The sequence below is a fragment of the Trachypithecus francoisi genome, unplaced genomic scaffold, assembly GCF_009764315.1.
Source record: "Trachypithecus francoisi isolate TF-2019V2 unplaced genomic scaffold, Tfra_2.0 Contig01474, whole genome shotgun sequence".
Lineage (NCBI taxonomy): Eukaryota > Metazoa > Chordata > Mammalia > Primates > Cercopithecidae > Trachypithecus > Trachypithecus francoisi.
In genome coordinates, this window is record NW_022681435.1 from 5,697,166 (window position 1) to 5,717,275 (window position 20,110).

A 20,110-nucleotide genomic window follows, 5' to 3' on the forward strand; every position below is an offset into this window, starting at 1 on the left:
GGGTTAATCTTTGTATTTTTTTGTAGACATCGGGTCACACTATGTTGCCTAGGCTGGTCTGGAACGCCTGGGCTCAAGCAATCTGCCTGCCTTTGCCTCCGAAACTGCTGGGATTACAGGTGTGAGCCGCCATGCCTGCTAGAGTTTTTTTTTTTTTTTTTTTTTTTTTTAAACTGCTCATGGCCGGGTGTGGTGGCTCAAGCCTGTAGTCCCAGCACTTTGGGAGGCTGAGACGGGCGGATCACAAGGTCAGGAGATCGAGACCATCCTGGCTAACACGGTGAAACCCCGTCTCTACTAAAAACATACAAAAAACTAGCCGGGTGAGGTGGCGGGCGCCTGTAGTTCCAGCTACTTGGGAGGCTGAGGCAGGAGAATGGCGTAAACCCGGAGGACGGAGCTTGCAGTGAGCTGAGATCCAGCCACTGCACTCCAGCCCGGGCAACAGAGCGAGACTCCGTCTCAAAAAAAATAAAAATAAAATAAAATAAAATAAACTGCTCATGCATTTTCTTGTTTCCAATTGCTCTGTAAATGCTCTGACTGCAGTATGTTATGAACACAACAATGCCACCTCAATTCTCTTAGATTGCATGGCACCAGTTTAAAAGTTAATGGTGAGGTACTGGGCCCCGTGGCCCTTGCCTATAATCCCAGCACTTTGGGAGGCTGAGGTGGGAGGATAACTTGGGGCCAGGAGTTTGAGACCAGCCTGGACAACATAGTGAGATCCCATTTCTACAAATAAATTTTTAAAGATTAGTTGGGCCTTGTGGTACACGCTTGTAGTCCCAGCTACTTGGGAGGCTGAGACAGGAGGACCCCGTGAGCCCAGGAGTTCAAGGTTGCAATGAGCTGTTATCCACAACTACACACCAGCCTGGCTGACAGTGAGATCCTGTCTCAACAAAATTAAAATTTGAATAAAAAATAAAATAAGAATTAACAGTGAAGGAGGCTACAGAGGCTTCTTGAACTTTAAGGTGAATATGAATCCCATTGAAATCTTGTTAAAATGCAGATTGTGACTCAGCCGGCCTCCATCAGGGCCTGAGATACTGCATTTTAATTCAGCTCCTAGAAGATGCAGACTTCCTTACACCCCTTCTCATACTGAGTGGCAAGGATGGTGGCAGTGAGTTAGACCAAGCCAGAACTAGAGTTTAATTTTGCTCTGGAGGCAGAAATGCATAAGGCAAGATCTCACAAGAAAAGTAAAGGCATTCTGTATGTGGGATTTTCCTTTCCTAAAACCCAGTCTGGGGTGGGGTGTGTGCGAGTTTTTCCCAAGTCACACAATACTGATGAGTCTCCTACATTTGCACTCTTGGCTCTCTGTCATTCAGTGTATTAATGGTGAGTCCATCGCAGATTGCCTGGATCCCTTAAATGTGGGTAAAAGAAAGGGGCTCTGGCCAGGCATGGTGGCTCATGCTTGTAATCCCAGCACTTTGAAAGGCCGAGGAAGGCAGATTACCTGAGCTCAGGGGTTCGAGACCAGCCTGGCCAACATAGTGAAACCCCCTTCTCTACGAATAATACAAAAATTAGCCAGGCGTGCTCCTGTAATCCCAGCTGCTCGGGAGACTGAGGCAGGAGAATTGCTTGAATCTGGGAGGCGGAGGACGCAGTGAGCTGAGATGACACCATTGCATTGCAGCCTGGGTGAGAGTGAGACTCCATCTAAAAAAAAAAAAAGTTATCTTCCCAAGGTGGGATCCAGTGAAGTTTGGTCTAGTAATTGTTTATTTAAATAAACTCTTCTGGTAATAAACCTTCAGGGCAGGGAATTTTGAGGCTAAGATGAAAGAAAGCCCTGGCTGAAGAAACAATGACCAAAGCCACTCAATTGTTACTTCAGTGCTGGTGAGTGTGGATGCAGGTGCCCAGTAAGACCTGACAGCAATATATTCCTCAGGGCGAGTTATGACACAGGCATCAAAGGAGGCAACCTCAACGGGAGGAACATGATAGTCAAAGGAAAAAACAAGGGTGGGGTCCCTGTGAAGAGGCAAAACATATTCTCACTTTCATCAGAAGCTAGGATCAGCTGGGTCGATTACCCAGCCCTTGGCTAGAGTTCTGGAGGATTCAGATTAGAGATGTTGGATCAAAACAACGAAAGAAAAGACAGAACAGAGCCATTCTGTAAACACGGGCCGAATTCTACTATTTGCTGCTCTCCCCAATGTTGTGATTACTACTGAGTGCTTCCTCTTGTTGTTTGTTCTTCTGAGCCAACCTTTGTCCTCTCTGCCTAGACACTCATTTTCCTGGTAGGACACTTTGAGTTCCGGAAAGACGACGATGAATAACTAAGGCTCAGGGAGAGATAAATACTGCCCTGTCTGCAAAACCACAATGCCTGGCAACCAGCTAGAGCCCCACACTTGGAAACAGAAAGAAATCCTGGGGTTTCTAGAAACCAAACCCACTGGAACCACACAACTTCAGACAAAGCCGTTGCCTTCCTTGGGCATAGCTTAATACTCTCTAACGATGATCACAGCAGAAGCCCTATGGACATGTGTACTGTAGCAGTTGGGGAGGGTGTGAGGTGGGAAAAAAAAAAGTTTTTTTAAAAGAAGTTTCCACGCTTTTGAAGCCTGAGTTGAAATAAGGAGAGAGGAAGCAGCTGAGAAAAGCAGGAACTAATAGGGCAGCTGACTCAGGCACAGAATCTCAGGTTCATTTGCTCTCAGCAGAAAATTATCTCTTTCCAATCAGTTCCACTGTTTTCACTTACCGAGCTGATAGCCTAAAAATAGAGATGAATGTGGAACATTATCTTTTAAAAATGCACCTCCCTCTGGGAATGGTAATAAGCCTTCAGCCATTCACACATTGTTGTGAATTAGTTTAATTTAGTGACTGGCAATTAGAATGGAGGAAATTTAGAAAGTAAGTAATCAGCCTTTATTTTACACATGAAGAAATTATGGTCCAGAGATGGCAGCTTCTTGCTTGAGATCACACAGAACGTGAACAGCAAACAGAGGTAAGCTGCAACTACTACTCTCCCAGGTCTCCTGTGAGATCTGCCGATTCACATTCTCTTGGCATTCATTATGACATTTGTTTATTTAAGTGTTTGAGACTGAGTCTCAGTCTGTCACCCAGGCTGGAGTACAGTGGCACAATCTCGGCTCACTGCACCCTCTGCCTCCCAAGTTCAAGTGAGTCTCGTGCCTCAGCCTCCCGAGTAGCTGGGATTACAGGCATGAGCCACCACGCCTGGCCATAACTGACATTTATTTATTTATTTATTTATTTATTTATTTATTTATTTATTTATTTTTTTTGAGACGGAGTCTAGCTCTGTCGCCCAGGCTGGAGTGCAGTGGCGCGATCTCGGCTCACTGCAAGCTCCGCCTCCCGGGTTTACGCCATTCTCCTGCCTCAGCCTCCCGAGTAGCTGGGACTACAGGCGCCCGCCATCTCGCCCGGCTAGTTTTTTGTATTTTTTAGTAGAGACGGGGTTTCACCGTGTAGACCAGGATGGTCTCGATCTCCTGACCTCATGATCCACCCGTCTTGGCCTCCCAAAGTGCTGGGATTACAGGCTTGAGCCACCGCGCCCGGCCAACTGACATTTAAAATAGTCATCTGTTGAGCATCCCTAGCATGCCAAGTGCAGGAGGAAGAGTTGGAGACACAATAGATGTGGCTGTCACCTCATGGAGCTGTTAGGCCATGAGACTGGTAAGTAAATATAGGATCAAGGACCACGGCCCAGTAAATGAAGCAACTATGACCTCTGCTACGTTATGAAGAAAGAAAACAAGACATAGAGATCAAGAAGGAGAATGATTTCAGATTAGGTGGCAGAAGAGGCCTCAGGGAATTTCAGCTGGGATCTGGAGGATGAGAAGGTGCCAACCTCGACAGGAGAGTGTGAATAAGTGTAAAAGTTTCAGGAAAGAAAGCTGCATGTGGTCCAGTAACTGACAAAAGGTCAAGGTGCTTTACATTGGACTTTCAAGATCTGGGTTCAAACCCTGGCTCCATAACCTACCAGCTCTGTGGCCTATGTACCTCCTGAGCTCCGGGATTTCGAGGTCGTAAGAGATAGTGGTTAGAGATATTCTCTTCATCGAATGGCCTTTGAGATTAGAATTCATTCATTTACATTTCACTTGACTTCTGTTTTGGATAGTTATTGCTAAGTTTCCTACGCTATACAGTGACATTTTTCAGTTCTGAAGAATATAAAAATGTCTTTTACTATCACACTGACTTTCCAAAGTCTAATACTTGGACATTGTTAACTCTGTGACTTTATTTTAAGATCTTGACATGGTTCTAATTATACATTATATCTTTATTTCATTGTACTGTTGCTTGATAGTACTGAAAAAGATACTAATACACCTGACTCTGATTTTAATATCACCCTTCGCTCTGTATTTTAATTTCTGCTGCCACTAACAAATGGTAGCCTCTGTGAATTTCTGAAACTGCCCTTTAGAGATGGAATGAAATGGATACCATTTGGAGATCACTGGAAAAGCTCAAAGCAAAATTTATTTTATTGTTCTGTTATTTTCTTGTGAGTCCCATTAGATGGTTCCTGTGCTATCCAATCGTTCTTATTTATCTATTTATTTATTTAAACCTTCAGTTGATGTGTAACATACAGAAAACAGTGTAAGAAACTTTCACAAATTGAAGACACATATGCAAACAGCAGCACCCCAGTTAAGAGACGGAATGTTATCAACACTCCAGAAGCTCTTCTTTGACCCCTTAAGTTACAAAACCTTGTAAGGGGGACCACTATTATGACTTCTAATGTCTTATAGTAGTTTTGCCTGCCTTTGAACCTTTTATAAATGAACCCACGAAGTATGTACTCTTTTGTGTCTGACTTCTTTCACGCCACATGTTTGTCATATTCATTCACATTGTTGCCCGTAGTTATAGATCACTTACTGTAGTTGCTACATGGTCTTTCACTGTGGAAAAGACAACAATTTTTGCATTTTATAGTGGTTGGGCATTTAGACAGGATTCCAGCTTGGGGCCACTACAATTAGGGCTGCTGTGAATATTCTTGGACATGACTTTTGGTGAACATATACGTACATTTCTATTTATAACTGGGAAGGAAATAACTCGGACCACATCAATTTGAATTTTATTTGCATATTCTTTGAGCAATTAACATAAACACGTGCTTTAAAATATTCAAAAGTTACAGAAGAGTGTACAGTAGAAAATAGTTGTCCCTCCTACTCCTGCCCACCAACCACTCCATTCTCCTTCTGAGAAGCTTACTGTTATCCATTTCTCATGAAAAAAAAAAAAAAAAATATATATATATATATAGCCCTGGGCACAGTGGCTCACACCTGTGGCACTTTGAGAGGCTGGGGCAGGCAGATCACTTGAGCTCAGGAGCTCAAGACCAGCCTGGCCAACATTATGAGACCCAGTCTCTACTAAAAATGCAAATATCAGCCAGGCGTGGTGGCACATGACTGTAGTCCCAGCTACTTGGGAGGCAGAGGCACGAGAATCACTTGAATCCAGTCAGCGGAGGTTGCAGTGAGCCGTGATCACACCACTCAACTCTAGCCTAGGCAACAGAGCAAGACTCTGTCTCAAAAAATAATAATAATAAATAAATAAGTAAATAAAATTAGCTTTCTTTTTGGAACTATCACATTTTATCAGTTGTAATCACAGCTTTATAAACACATCCTAATTGACTGAACTGAGGTCCTAATAATACTAATAAACTGCGTGTGAACATTATAGTTTACAACATACTTTTATCTACTCTCACTATTTAATCTTCCCCCAAACTGAGGAGGTAGGCACAGAGTTAAGACAACTATTTAACAGATGAGATAAAGAAGCCCCAGAGAAGTCAACCCTTTGCCTAAGAACATATTGGGTTTCCAATGGCAGAAGTAGGAGTAAATCCAGATTTCTGGCTAAAACTAAGTAACTAGTTCTAGTTACCTCCTGCATTAAGGAATCAGAGTTAATATCTGACAGCAACAATGTTAAAACTGACAGTGCCTGGTACCTAGGGCTCCTGTGTCTCTTGGGAGCCAAAGCTGCCCAGGGATCTGTGCTGGACACAAGCCTCCTTTAGCCGAAAGCTCCTGAGCTCCACAGGGCAGAGTTCTCGGGACCTTGAAAGGAAAGGGGGAAACTCTCACCTCTCCTGACAAAGGTTGGAGATCCCGTGCTCCTTTCCTGCCAGAAAGTCACTCAATCAGATAAATGTGAGTATTTTGTTTTTGCATATTCCCCAAGAGACAACTTTAAAAAAATTACCTACTAATGGCCGGGCGCGGTGGCTCAAGCCTGTAATCCCAGCACTTTGGGAGGCCGAGACGGGCGGATCACAAGGTCAGGAGATCGACACCATCCTGGCTAATACGGTGAAACCCCGTCTCTAACAAAAAACTAGCCGGGCGACGAGGCGGGCGCCTGTAGTCCCAGCTACTTGGGAGGCGGAGGCAGGAGAATGGCGTGAATCTGGGAGGCGGAGCTTGCAGTGAGCTGAGATCCGGCCACCGCACTCCAGCCTGGGCGACAGAGCCAGACTCCGTCTCAAAAAAATAAAAATAAATAAAAAATAAAAATAAAAAATAAAAAAAATTACCTACTGACGATGACCAAGCTAACTCATCTCCACTTCCCAGCCTGCTTGTGCATTTGAGGTCTCATGTTCAGAAAGTGATTCATTTCCTCTTTTTCTTTTGGTTTCCTTTCTCTATCTGTCACCTCTTTTTTTTTCTCTCTCTCTGAAATAAAAATGGTTCTGTTTATAATCATAGATTTCTGGTTGCAATTTGGCCTGTCATGTTTCCACCCAAGCACTATGGCTTGCAAGCTTTCCCAGGAAGGGCTTGTGTGTTTGAAATGAAGAACACACTATTTTAAAGTTTATTCCAGGGACTTTTAGGGTGGAACTGCCCCACTTACTTGCCCTATTCCCCTCATTTTAGAAATGGTCTTTTGACTTTTTTCATAGTGTTATTTTACTTGTTATATGTAAGACGTTTATTTGGAAACAGAATGCTTGTTCCCTGGTGCTGCAAAGAAATAGCACTCAAACATAAATTTAGTTTTCTTTTTTTTCCGTGATCTGTGGTTTTCCTTTTAATTATCTTTAGTCTTGTGATCACACATAATTTTAAAATTTGTGTATATCTCTGCAACTTTAATCCTTTTAAGTTGGCAAAAGCACCATTCCCAATCACAAATACACAGTTCAACAGTTTTATGTTTCTGAATGGCTGTTTAAAGACAATCCTAAATTATAACTTAGTTTGACTTACATTGTAAAGAATTCAAGAGTGAAGTTTAACTTGCTTCTATTTTAAAAGCATACGACCTTATAGATTTATAAGATGTGAGAAGTGTTGAATAATCTTTAATATTACACACAAACAATACTAAAATGCCTTTCAATAAGTAAAAGGAACCATTTTAAATACAGGGAATTATAATTAGATTGGCATCGTTAAGGCCAAAACTCTAGACATTGCTACCTTATTTGTCTTCAACCCTTGCCTTTAAGAGGCAAATGACAGGTGAATCTTTCTTGGTTCTGAGACAGTGAAGAAATTTCCCCAGTATTTAAATATATTCACATAACCAGCTATATAAATCTAAATATAAAACCAATCTCCAGTAAGTTTTAAGATGGCACGCACCATCTTTGTGAAAAGCTGAACATTACTAATGAAGTCTAATCGTATCTTTAGAAGGGGTAAACAGTGATAGCATTTACTGAATTGGAATTACTATTAAAATTCCAAAACTGAACATACTCATTTAACCACAAGCCAGTCTTAGTTTTAAATCAGGACTGCCCAACAAAATATGCTGTCAATCATTCATGATCTGAATTCTGATGTATGTATGAGATCTATTAAAGCATGGTACACATAAAAAAATGAGACATTTGTTTTGTAATAAATAAGGCAGTGGCCAATTATTACTCATTAGTAGCTTTTTTGAGATAAGCTATCAAGTCTGCCCTTTCTTCCTTCTTCTTAATGCCGACAAAGATCATTTTTGTTCCAGGGATGCACTTCTTGGGATTCTCCAAATACTCCATCAGTATATCCTCTCCCCAGGTGATGCCTTTGTTCTTATTGGCGGCTGTGTAAGAGTATCCAGGGGCCTGACCTGTCTTCCGCCCGAAGAGACCATGGAGACTTGGCCCCGTCTTGTGTTTTCCTCCCTTTTCAACGGTGTGGCACTGGGACACTTCATAGTAAAAATCTTCTTGCCTTTCTCAACATTACCCATATTTAATTCTCTTTTTAGTCGCTGGTGTAACAAAGATTCCCCCTTCGAAGCAGGACGTCCCCACACTCTAACTAACTTTCTTAGTAAGGCCATTTTTACTTTCTGCAGAAAGGGTACTGGTCGCAGATGGAACAATGGCGAGAGCACATCCAAACAAAGGAAGGAAGCAATTTTTATTCCTTACGCAGTTTGTCCCTGCTACTTTGTCCTGTCTCCATTGGCCAGAGCCAGACAGCACAATCTAAACTAAAACCTGATTGGCTAACAGTTTAAAACTTTTTTAAATAGGTAAAAGTAATGGAAAGACAAAGGAAAAGAGGAAGTTGCTTATGCCAAATAGGGAAGCGGCATAGGCTGCGACCTGGAAGGTGCCTGTGAGCATGTCTGTCACAAATATATTGGTTAAGGTACAAGGACATGGAATGTACTACATGCCTGTGAGCATGTTTAACAGCTACATAGGAAAGGGCCTAACAAAGAGTTATTAGCATAAAGTGAGGAGGCTTGAAGGAAATTAGTCTTTAAAAGAAATTATTATTTTTAACATTTATGATTTATTTTTTAACAAGAAGGGAAACTTTGAAGAGGGAACTTTTTACTTTCTACATTACTGATCCAAACTTTTATATTCCTAGGAAGTCAAATGTGTCCTTGGGATTTAGTCTTCACAGCAGGCTTTCAAAATCCAGTCCAGTCCTAAAATGATGAAAATACTCACCTATGATTTATTTAAGAACTTTTCAACGTGTTTGATATTTATATTTAAACGTGAAATTCTGGAATTTGTTTTGATGCAGATAATGAGGTAGGAAACTGACATTAATGATTTTTTCTGAATGTATAATCAATCGTCTTAAAACTACTTATGCAGGCTGGGCGCAGTGGCTCACGCCTGTAATCTCAGCACTTTGGGAGGCTGAGACGGAAGGATCATCTGAAGTCAGGAGTTTGAGACCAGCCTGGCCAACATGGTGAAACCCCGTATCTACTATAAATACAAAAATTAGCCGGGCATGGTGGTGGGTGTCTGTAATCCAGCTACTCGGAAGGCTGAGGCAGGAGAATTGCTTGAACCCAGGAGATGGAGGTTGCAGTGAGCAGACATTGCACTACTGCATTCCAGCCTCGGCGACAGAGCAAGACCCTGTCTCAGAAAAACAAAAACAAAAACAAAAACAAAAACAAAACAAAACAAAGAAACCCACTTATGGAATAATCAATTCACTTTGTCTTCACTGAATTGAAATGCCACCTCCATCATATACATCATTCCTACATTTTGAGGTCTGTATCTTTAGCTCTCTGCTCTGCAGAACTATTTAATACTGTGTTTATATTTGCTTTGTAATATTTTAAAGGGTAGGGGTGGTTCTCTATGGGCTTCTTACATTCCTAAAAAAACTCTTCATGGCATTCTAATTGGAATTGCATTGTGTTCATAGAATAATTGGGCAGAGGAATGTCTTCTCATCCAGAAATCCTTCTTCCATTATGTCCTTCAAGACACAACCAGGATTCTTCATTTAGGTTTTGCATACGCCTTAGTAAGCATATTGATAGTTTTAATTTTTTTCAGAGATGGGTTCTTGCTCTGTTGCCCGGGCTGGAGTGTAGTGGCACCATCATAGCTCACTGCAACTACAAACTCCTAGGCTCAAGCGATCCTCTTGCCTCAGTCTCCTAAGTAGGTGGGACTACAGCTGTAAGCCACCACACCGAGTCTATACATATGTATTTCTTTGTTACTAATTGAATGGTGCTTTTTAACAACATTGATTTTTCTAACCGATTATGACTGAACTATAGCCTGTCATTGTTGGCTATAATAGACTATAAGAAGGCTGTTTCATTTTTCATTTCTCTTTTAGAGATGGGATTTCCCTGTATTGCCCAGGCTGGTCTCAAACTCCTGGGCTCAAATGACCCTCCTCCATTACCCTCCTAAGTAGCTAGGATTACAGGCACAAGCCACAGAGCTCAGAGTCGAAGTCTGTTTAAAAAACTAATGTGGTATTGGCTGGGTATGGTGGCTCACGCCTGTAATCCCAGCATTTTGGGAGGCCAAGGTGGGGAGGATCACCTGAGGTCAGGAGTTCAAGACCAGCCTGGCCAACATGGCAAAACCCCACCTCTACTAAAAATATAAAAATTAGCCAGGTGTGGTGGCAGTTACTTGTAATCCCAGCTACTCCGGAGGCTGAGGCAGGAGAATCACTTGAACTCAGGAGGCGGAGGTTGCAGTGAGCCGAGATCGTGCCACTGTACTCCAGCCTGGGTGACAGAGCGAGATTCCATCTCAAAAAAAGGAAAAAAATAGAAAGAAAGAAAAGAAAAGAAAAGAAAAAAAGAAATGCCAGGACTGTAGGCACCCACCAGAAGCTAGGAGAGGGAGGGAAGGATTCTTCTGGAGGCTTCAAAAAGAGCATGCCCTGAAGGCACCTTGATTGTGGACTTCTTGAGTGCTGTGGCATGATCTTGGCTCACTGCAACCTGATCTCAGCTCACAGCAACCTCTGCCTCCTGGGTTCAAGTGATTCTGCTACCTCAGCCTCCCAAGTAGCTGGGACTACAGGTGTGCACCACTGCCTGGCTAATTTTTGTATTTTTATTAGAGACGGGGTTTCACCATGTTGGTCAGGCTGGTCTCGAACTCCTGATTTTAAGTCATCCGCCCACCTTGGCGTCCCAAAGTGCACGGATCATAGGCGTGAGCCACCATGCCTGGCCTGAGAGAATACATTTCTATTGTTTTAAACCACCTAGAGTGTGGTACTTTGTTATAGCAGCCCTAGGAAGCTAGCATAAGGTAAAATGTCAATTACAATGATGCTGAAACAAAAAAATCAAGACATGTTCGACTACAATGTGGTTCTACCCTAGTCAGGAAATATGGGAGTTTTAATAAGATAGGTTGAAATAGTGACTATCTTTGCTGACACTGCCATTTGTACTAGAATTACCGTAATATTTTTACAAGTCACACTGTCTCGGGTCTTAGCTTGGTTAATCTACTCACACCACAGTCAGAGTGACTTTCTAGAGTTTTATTACATCAACTACCTGCAAAAAACCTTCCATAGTTCCCTATTGCCCCCACGATAATATCCAAACTTCTCCACTGGCTTTTCTCCCCATCACTTCTCGCCTCTCCTGGCCTGACACTGCTGTCAGTCTCTGCCGAGAATGTCCTTCTTCCCTTTGGTTGGTGTGATTGCTTGGCCAACTTCTATTTGAGCCTCAGGTCCCTATGTGGATGCCTTTTCCTATGATTGCTCTCCCCAGCAACCCTGTAATCTGCGTTAATTTCCCTGGCTCAGGACTGACACACATCTTATCGCACCTGCTGGGTTACTATCTATATCACCCTCTGGCCTTGCTACTCAAAGTTGTCCACAGAGCAGAAGAAGCAACACAGCCAGAGTTCATGAAAGATGCAGAATCTCAGGTCCAAGCAGAGCTCCAGAATCAGATGTACATTTTAAGAAGACACTCAAGTGATTCTTATGCACATGAAGTTTCTGAGTTACTGGTCTCTAGACCGAAGACTGCATAAGGGACAGGAGGCATTGCCTTCCCTTGGCCTAGTTCAGTGTCTGTCTTTTTGTTTTTTTATTTGTTTGTTTGTTTTTTGAGACAGAGTTTCGCTCTTGTTGCCCAGGCTGGAGTGCAATGTCACGATCTCGGCTCACTGCAACCTCCACCTCCCAGGTTCAAACAGTTCTCCTGCCTGAGCCTCCCCAGTAGCTGGGATTACAGGCATGTGCCACCACACCTGGCTAATTTTGTATTTTTAGTCGAGATGGGTTTTCACCATGTTGGTCAGGCTGGTCTCGAACTCCTGACTTCAGGTGATCCACCCACCTTGGCCTCCTAAAGTGCTGGGATTACAAGCGTGAGCCACACTGTGCCTGGCCTCAGTGTCTGTCTTAAATAGAGACTTTTTTTTTTTGAGACAGAGTCAGGCTGGAGTGCATTGGCGCCATCTTGGCTCACTGCAACCGTTGCCTAGGTTCAAGCGATTCTCCTGTCTCAGCCCAGCTCCCAAGTAGCTGGGATTACAGGATTACAGGGGTGCACCACCACGCCTGGCTAATTTTTGTATTTTTAGTAGAGACGGGGTTTTGCCACATTGGCCAGGCTGGCGGACTCCCGACCTCAAGTGATCTGCCTGCCTTGGCTTTCCAAAGTGCTGGGATTACAGGCGTGAGAGATATAATCCATTAAATACTCTGGCTAATTTCCTGTTAACAAACATGTTATACAGGAAAACAACAATAACAAGTTTCCCTTTTATTAGAACAAACATAATCAGATCTACAGCCTGTATATTTTATCCCAGGCTGACTCTAAATATGCCTCATTTATATCTCATATCTTCTTGTTTAATGGTCAAATCCTATTTTCTGCATGAAATATATGATTACTAATCATGCTTGTCTTGTTTGTCATTGTGGTTCATATATATATATACATATAGTTTTTTTTAACACTGACATTGAAATGATCAGATGTGCGCTGTCATTTTTGAACTTGTTTCATGAGAAAGGATTATCTAATAGTTTTTTAAAATGTCATTTTCACCAGTCCTACTTAAAAAAAAAAAAGGGAATTCTAACGCTTCATGATACATTTTTATTAATTATTTTGTTTGGTCAAATATCTCTATGTTTATATTTGTTGCAAGCCCAACATTAAATGATACCTCCCTTTTCCAGAGGATATACAGTTAAGAGAGGCTATTCACTCTGCATCTTCTAGCTTCTTCTTCTTCTTTTTTTTTTTTGAGACAGGGTTCTCACTTTGTCGCTCAGGCTAGAGTGGAGTGGCTCGATCGCAGCTCACTGCAACCTCCTCCTCCTGGGCTCAAGCAATCCTCCCACCTCAGCATCCCGAGTAGCTGACACTACAGCTTGTACTTATATTATCCGCAGAGACGGGGTTTTGCCGTGTTCCCCAGGTTGGTCATGAACTCCTGGACTCAAGCGATCCCCCTGCCTCCACCTCCCACAGTGCTGAGATTACAAGCATGAGCCACCATGCCCAGACAATTCTCTTTAGAGAATGTTAGCTCTGCCAAAGAGTTGTTTATGGACCATCTCAAATCCCAAATCTTTAAAAGTCCTCTATAAACCAGCTGAATCCGACCCATTTCCAAAGTCCGCCTCCCCCGACTTCTTTCTGCTCTTTTCCTCTTTGCAAACTGAATTTGCAATTCCCTAAAAAACAGAGTTGCCTAAGGTTTGTATCCAGTATGGGTCACGTGACCAATTCTTTTCTAATGAAAATGTTAGAGGATGGGATTAACATACCTTTTGTAGGTAAACAATGTTATGATTCACTTTTTTTTTTTTTGGTTGTTGTTGAGTATATTCACTGCATTTCAGGGTGTGTGATTTGAACAACAGAAATTTAATAATTTATGCAACCAAAAAGTTAACGGTGTTCTTTATGTATTAAGTATGTCAAAATGAGCCTGGAGTGGTTTTGAACTACCACTTGGGGATAATAGATTGCAAGGCAGCATCTCCACTGTGCTTCCTGCGTCTTGTGATGCTTCCTGAATTCTGTCCACTCTTACTTGTTTGTATACAGCCCACTCAAAAACAGCCAACATCAGCCTCGAAACTATGTTGTCTAAACTCAAGAGCGGTTTTGTTCCATGCTTATATTGTTGACCACACCTTCAGCAGGACCAAGCCATAAATAAATATTTGCTGGTTTGTGTTGATTGAATGATTTAAGATAAACAAACAACCTCAAATGCCTACTGAGGCCAGATAATGTAAATGGGAAAAGCAAACAGCAGGGAGTGGGGTGAACAGGAGCACCCTAGGTTCCTCTAAAGGGTGTGGCTTCAACCACACTTCAAGCCTATTTTGCACTTTTGGAAAATGGATCCCGGGTTGTCAGAGCTTCTGGTTTTCCAAGAGATGCTGGAATCTGGGTTTTTCATGCAATCCCTCCATGTTTAAAATGTTGGTCATCAATTCAAATTTTTACAATACATTTTGAAAGCCAATACTGTAAACCAAACTAAACACTCCTAGGGAGTCCATGCAAAGAATTTGCAATCTTTTCATTAAACAGCACAGCTAATATGAAAACACGCCTTTTTTTTCTTTTTCTTTTTTGAGACAGAGTCTTATTCTGTTGCCCAGGCTGGAGTGCAGTGGTGCGATCTCGGCTTACCGCAACCTCCGCCTCCCAGGTTCAAGCGATTCTCGTGCCTCAGCCTCCCAAGCAGCTGGGACGACAGGCGTGCACCACCAAGGCTGGAAAATCTTTCGTATTTTAGTAGAGACGGGGTTTCACCATATTGGCAAGGCTGGTCTCGAACTCCTGGCCTCAAACGAACCCCCCGCCTCGGCCTCCCAAAGAGCTGGAATTACAGGCTTGAGCCACCGCGTTCGGCGAAAACACACATTTTCTAAGAAACTGATTGCTGGGAAGGCTCCAGTGGGTAAGAGCTCTTGCTCTCTGTGGGCCTGCCTGGGTCGGGATCGGGGCAGTGCTCTCTGCCTAAGTGAACCTGGGCAATTTTCGGCAAACCTCAGTTTCCACACCTGTAAAGTAGCAACGGTTGTTCTGAGGACGGAATGAGAAAATGCATGCCAAAGCCCTTAGCATGAAGCGGCTGCCAGTAACCGTTAACTACTCCTAATTACTACTCTTCATAATAGAATTACTCATGGCCTCGCCAAATATTGTGCAAATATCACGTTCCCAGGTAGCTCATTCCTCCCACAAAAGATCTGAACGTTTTCCGTATGGTAACGATCCACTTGTTTTTGCTAAACATCCAGAATGGGCGATATCGACCTATCTGGAAGCTCACACACAAACCCCTTCCCAATTCAAACACGATGTTCTTTCTGGCTGGCACCAGGGCTTCTGTTTGCAGTGACTTCCTGGGACCCGGCGCCTTCTCACAGGGCCTCTGGTTCTCCTCTGCGGTGATTACGGTTCTTACCATTTCCCTTCCCGGTTACTGCCCATACTCCTCAAGTTCGAAAAGTTTCCTTTTCCAATCTCTTTCCCGGGCTTGTTTACCCAAGTCTCTAATTGCCAAGGCCTTTGGTCTCTCCCCACCCACAACTTTCCTCCTGGGAAAACTTTCCTCCTGGGAAAACCCTTCCCCTCCCGCCACTCCCAGCTCCCGCCACCACGGCTGCTGACGACGTCCAGCGTTTGCAGATGTTCAAAGCCGACCCCCTTCTCCTCCCACCCCGTTTTGTAAGGAAGTAATTTCGCGGCCGAGGGCTCTGCGCCCCCAGCCGCGGGTCGGCGCCGCAGCGGGTCGGGAGCGTGTCCGGGCAGGTCGCGCTCGGCGGGGTACTTCCCCGCCCGCCTGGGTCGCGCGTCCGCTCCCGAGCGCCGTCTGTGGGGCGGGGACAGGGGCGTGCCCGGCGTCTAGTTTCACTACGTCACCGGGGAAGCTCTCATTGGACAAAAGCGTGGTCTCTGGCGCGGGGACCTCAGAGTTTCCCGGGCACTCACCGAGTGTACTTGGCAGCTCTGCGCGTCCGAGTAGTCGATCCCGGCACCCCTGCCCGCGGGTCTGTTGGTGTTCAGCTCGCGTCCTGCAGACGTCCGACGCGCTCCAGTTGGAGACCGAGGTTCCCGGGCTCTGTAGCTGAGTGGGCGGCGGCACCGGCGGAGATGCCTGGGAAGAAGGCGCGCAAGAACGCGCAACCGAGCCCAGCGCGGGCTCAGGCAGGTACCGACCCGCTGGGGCCAGCGAAGACCCAGGCTGGGCGGGGTCGGGGCCGAGGTGGAGGTCTCGGTCCGGGCGGGCTCAGCCCGTCGGGGCTCGGGCACAGACAGCGCGGGGGCTCAAGGTCGGGCCAGGTCTGCGCCCTGGCGCGAGCCTTAGGGGCGCCTCCAGAAAGTTCTTCGGGGGTTTTCCCCAGGACGGCGGGGACTGCAGGGACGGCGAGGGACCAAGCCGGATTAGGGATTGGGATGCAGCTGCATTTCACCAGAGGCAAAAAGCTCCTCTCCTCCTCCCCACTTGCCCTTCCGCGGGGCCACGAGGAACAAGTGCAAGTGTAGGCGGCTGCTTCTGGGAGAAAGTCATTGTCGCGGCAGAAGGGGCAAGAGAGGACTCCGGAGACCGCCTGGACTCCCAACCCTTCCAGAGACGGCCCCACAAGGGCAACCAGTGTTCAGGAGCCTAGAAAATCTTGTAACATTTAAATAATCGATCTTGTAGGAGGTGGGGATAGGAGAATAGGAGTTAGTCCGCTCCCTTTTTTCATTCATTCATTCTTTCTCACTCCCCGCCCCCATACTTATAACTCCATCATAACTTTTCAGGCCAGCGCCCCGGCCCCATCCTTTTTCTAAATTTAACCAGAGCCCTAAATCTGTGTGGGCCATACTGCTGTTGCATCAAACGATTATACGCCCCCGCTCCCCTTTTAAGTTACTTTCATTTTATAGAGCTCCTGGGGCGTAATAAGGAAGTGGAAGTGGTACTTTGCAAATGTGACCATGCCTAAGTTGCTAACAGGGCTAAGTTGGTAACAGGCCTAAGTTGGTAACAGGCTCATGCCTAAGTTGGTAACAGTCTCATGCCTAAGTTGGTAACAGTGTCTGGCTCTTGTGTAGGATGGAAAAAGCTTTGTCTACCTTTTGTGATGTCCTAGGATTCTGACCGTGTTTCTTCCTGAAGGATCTTACCTGTGCATAGCACTTTCTGGTCCGACTTAATTCCCGAGAATAAGAAGCAGCACAAAGTTCCCCTTAAACTTGATTTGATTGATACTAATACATTTATAGGTGTGTAACTGCAATTTTTAAAACATTAAGGAAGTGACCGGGAACTATTTTCTGCCTTGTTTTCTACAGTTTTGGTGAAAGGGATAACTTTTCCACTTAGAATTTAGGGCTTCCAGTGTTGGATGCTGAATGTTATTTGGTGTCTCTTTTATTTTTAGGACTGCATATTAATATATCTCAATCTCTGTAGACAACATGTCTATGTAAATACTTCCCAAAATGTTTGATTCTGTAGCCCATAAAGAATAACGTCTTAGGAGATTTATTAGGTCTCTTGGTGTAGGAGTTGGGAAAGATTTCACTCACCTCTTGTAGAGAGAAATTGGTTGAAATATAGGTTTAAAATTTTGCTTTACTATATATTTACAGCTTTGATTTATTTTGAACCTAAATATAGTATTTTCAGGGTCGATTTATAAAATGGACCAGATTTTAATTTGTAATCATGATTTTTAATGTTTGTAGTCGTGAAGTGAACCCAGAAGACCTCAAGCTGCTCTTTGAAATATTCAAGAAAATTGAAATTATAGTCGGTATAGATATGATATTATAGTCAGTATAATGTTAACTGCACTTACTGAAAAAAGTATACTTGGAAATTATAAGCATTATTTTTCTTAATATTCAGTTTAGAATAACTCAGTTCCAAAAAGTAGTAAATATGTGAATTAAACATCACTTATTTTCTGCTCCTCTCATTCCCATAAAGGCAAAGGATTGGTACAGAATGGGGTTATAGGAAGAAGTGGGGTTACATTAAAATAGAAATGTTTAAATTATTTTAGAGAATGTGGACTTAATTTTAGAATAAGATTTTATGAGTCTTTTATGAGAAAATAACAGAGTTTTTTAACGAGAGAAAGAATACATTTAGATTTGCCTATATAATGAGGGTATAACCTAAGCTGTAAATTATTGCCATTTGAAAATCAAATCCTACTTGAAAGCCACACAGAACTTGACTTCTGTTTCCCAGCCAACCTTAAATGAAAGAGAAAAAGATGACATCGTCTAAGGCTGGTAAAATGACTAGTGCTACTCTTTGTACTATTTGACATATTTGAAAGTAAGGTAACACTTGCCTCATCCAGGATGCATTTTTAAAAAACTCAAAGTAAATGTCTTTATTCTTACTTCAACGATTGCTTTCGGTGAGTCACAATGTGTGCGTGTGTGTGTTTTCCATTTGGAAAACAGGTGCATATAAAGCCAAAGTTAAGAGCAATGCTTCGTGGGATACTCAGTTTGTCACTAGTGTGGGCGTATTAGGTCTTGCTGGTTACAGTTTGTAATGTCATCAGTGTTAATGTCCATATTTTGCTTTCCTTCTCAGAGCTCGAAGTCGAGTGTGCTACTCAACTCAGGAGATTTGGAGACAAACTGAACTTCCGGCAGAAACTTTTGAATCTGATAGCCAAACTCTTCTGCTCAGGAACCTGACTGCATCAAAAACTTGCATAAGGGGACTCCAAACGAGAATTTTTCTCAGGAGGTGCACATTTCATCAATTTGAAGAAAGATTGCATTGTAATTGGGAGGAATGTGAAGGCACATTCACGGGTGCCCTTGGAAACGGAAGATGGAATACATCAAAGTGAATTTCTGCTCGAGATTTCCCAGATTATCATTCTTTGGGATGAGAGAACATTATAAAATCGCTTTGTTTGTTTTAAAGCAAGAATGGAAGACCCTTGAAAATAAAGAAGTAATTATTGACACATTTCTTTTTTACTTAGAGAATTGTTCTAGTGTTTTTGCTGAAGGTTACTGCTGGCCTAGTGTAAAGGGAGATGACCGATGATTAGACTGGGCGTCTGGGAAGAAACAGTTCAGTGCTTTGTTGTTGCTGTTTTTGGTGTTTTGCTTTTCAATGCCAACTCAGCACCATGTATATGATTCGGTTTATACATATTACCTTGTTATAAGGAAAAAATTCATTCTGAGAACACTGAAATGTTAGAGTCAATGTTAATTTCTTAGGTCACTACATAACATAAAATCATTTGTTTCTTTTGACTCAAATTGTATGGCTTCTGTTCAGATGATCTTTCATTCAATGTGTTCCTGTTGGGCATTAGTGGAAACCATGGAAAAATGAAAAATAACTTTGAAAAAATTGGATAGAAGTATAGGAGGGTTACTTGGGGCCAGTAAATCGGTAGACCGAACATTCAATATAATAAAAGAACACAGGGATTTTGTATAACCAGGGATAATTAAAAGAAAAAAGAAGTTGATTTTTAATTGATGTTTTTAAAACTTAGTAAAACAAATATTCAGAAGTAACTCGATAAGAATTAATGTTTCTTTTTTTTTTTTTTTTTTTTTTTTGAGACAGAGTCTTGCTCTGTCGCCCAGGCTGGAGTGCAGAGGCCGGATCTCAGCTCACTGCAAGCTCCGCCTCCCGGGTTCAGGCCATTCTCCTGCCTCAGCCTCCCGAGTAGCTGGGACTACAGGCGCCCGCCACCTCGCCCGGCTAGTTTTTTGTATTTTTTAGTAGAGACGGGGTTTCACCGTGTTAGCCAGGATGGTCTTGATCTCCTGACCTCGTGATCCGCCCGTCTCGGCCTCCCAAAGTGCTGGGATTACAGGCTTGAGCCACCGCGCCTGGCCAGAAATGACTGTTTCTAAAGATTTGGAAAATGCTCCTTGTCACATTAGTTAATGTACACCCTACAAAAAGTGACTTTTTAATATAAATTAAGAATATTTTTGTAATTGGAATATACTTTTCTTAAAAAAAAGGAACAGATAGTTCTCATCTAGAATGAAAGTTCCACATATACATCAGTGAATATATGTATCTACACGTACTTATATGGATATCTGTATAGATAATTTGTATTAGAGTATTATATAGATTCTTAGAAGGGTTTCAAGTAAGTTTCATTTTTTATTTGGGCTACATACAGTCCTTAAATGCATAAAAGAAAGAATGCCATGATTTTATTTCAGCAGAAATAGTTTTATTTATTTTGCCTATTTATAGTTAAAATATTTTTCTTTAGTTGGAAAATGTGTATTAAAGTTACGTTTTAGAGTTACAAGAGTC

The 20,110-nt window shown here is 43.0% G+C and overlaps 1 protein-coding gene and 1 pseudogene across 1 annotated transcript; one reads left to right on the top strand and one right to left on the bottom strand.

Annotated features, from left to right (window-relative positions):
• Window positions 1-7,924: 7,924 nt before the first annotated feature.
• LOC117098824 lies at window positions 7,925-8,277 on the bottom strand (annotated as a pseudogene).
• Window positions 8,278-15,712: 7,435 nt separating this feature from the next.
• On the top strand, window positions 15,713-19,287 carry PMAIP1 (phorbol-12-myristate-13-acetate-induced protein 1). The gene is made up of 2 exons (XM_033238865.1): window positions 15,713-15,994; window positions 18,392-19,287. The coding sequence occupies exons 1-2, from the start codon at window positions 15,937-15,939 to the stop codon at window positions 18,496-18,498; spliced, it is 165 nt and encodes a 54-aa protein (XP_033094756.1). The 5' UTR covers window positions 15,713-15,936; the 3' UTR covers window positions 18,499-19,287.
• Window positions 19,288-20,110: the final 823 nt, after the last annotated feature.

What these genes read in the sequence shown, in the direction of transcription:
- PMAIP1 (XM_033238865.1), top strand. Translation starts at nt 15,937, where the DNA reads ATGCCTGGGAAGAAGGCGCGCAAGAACGCGCAACCGAGCCCAGCGCGG. An exon ending in CCCAGCGCGGGCTCAGGCAG is followed by an intron (nt 15,995 to 18,391) that starts GTACCGACCCGC and finishes TTTCCTTCTCAG; the next exon opens with AGCTCGAAGTCGAGTGTGCT.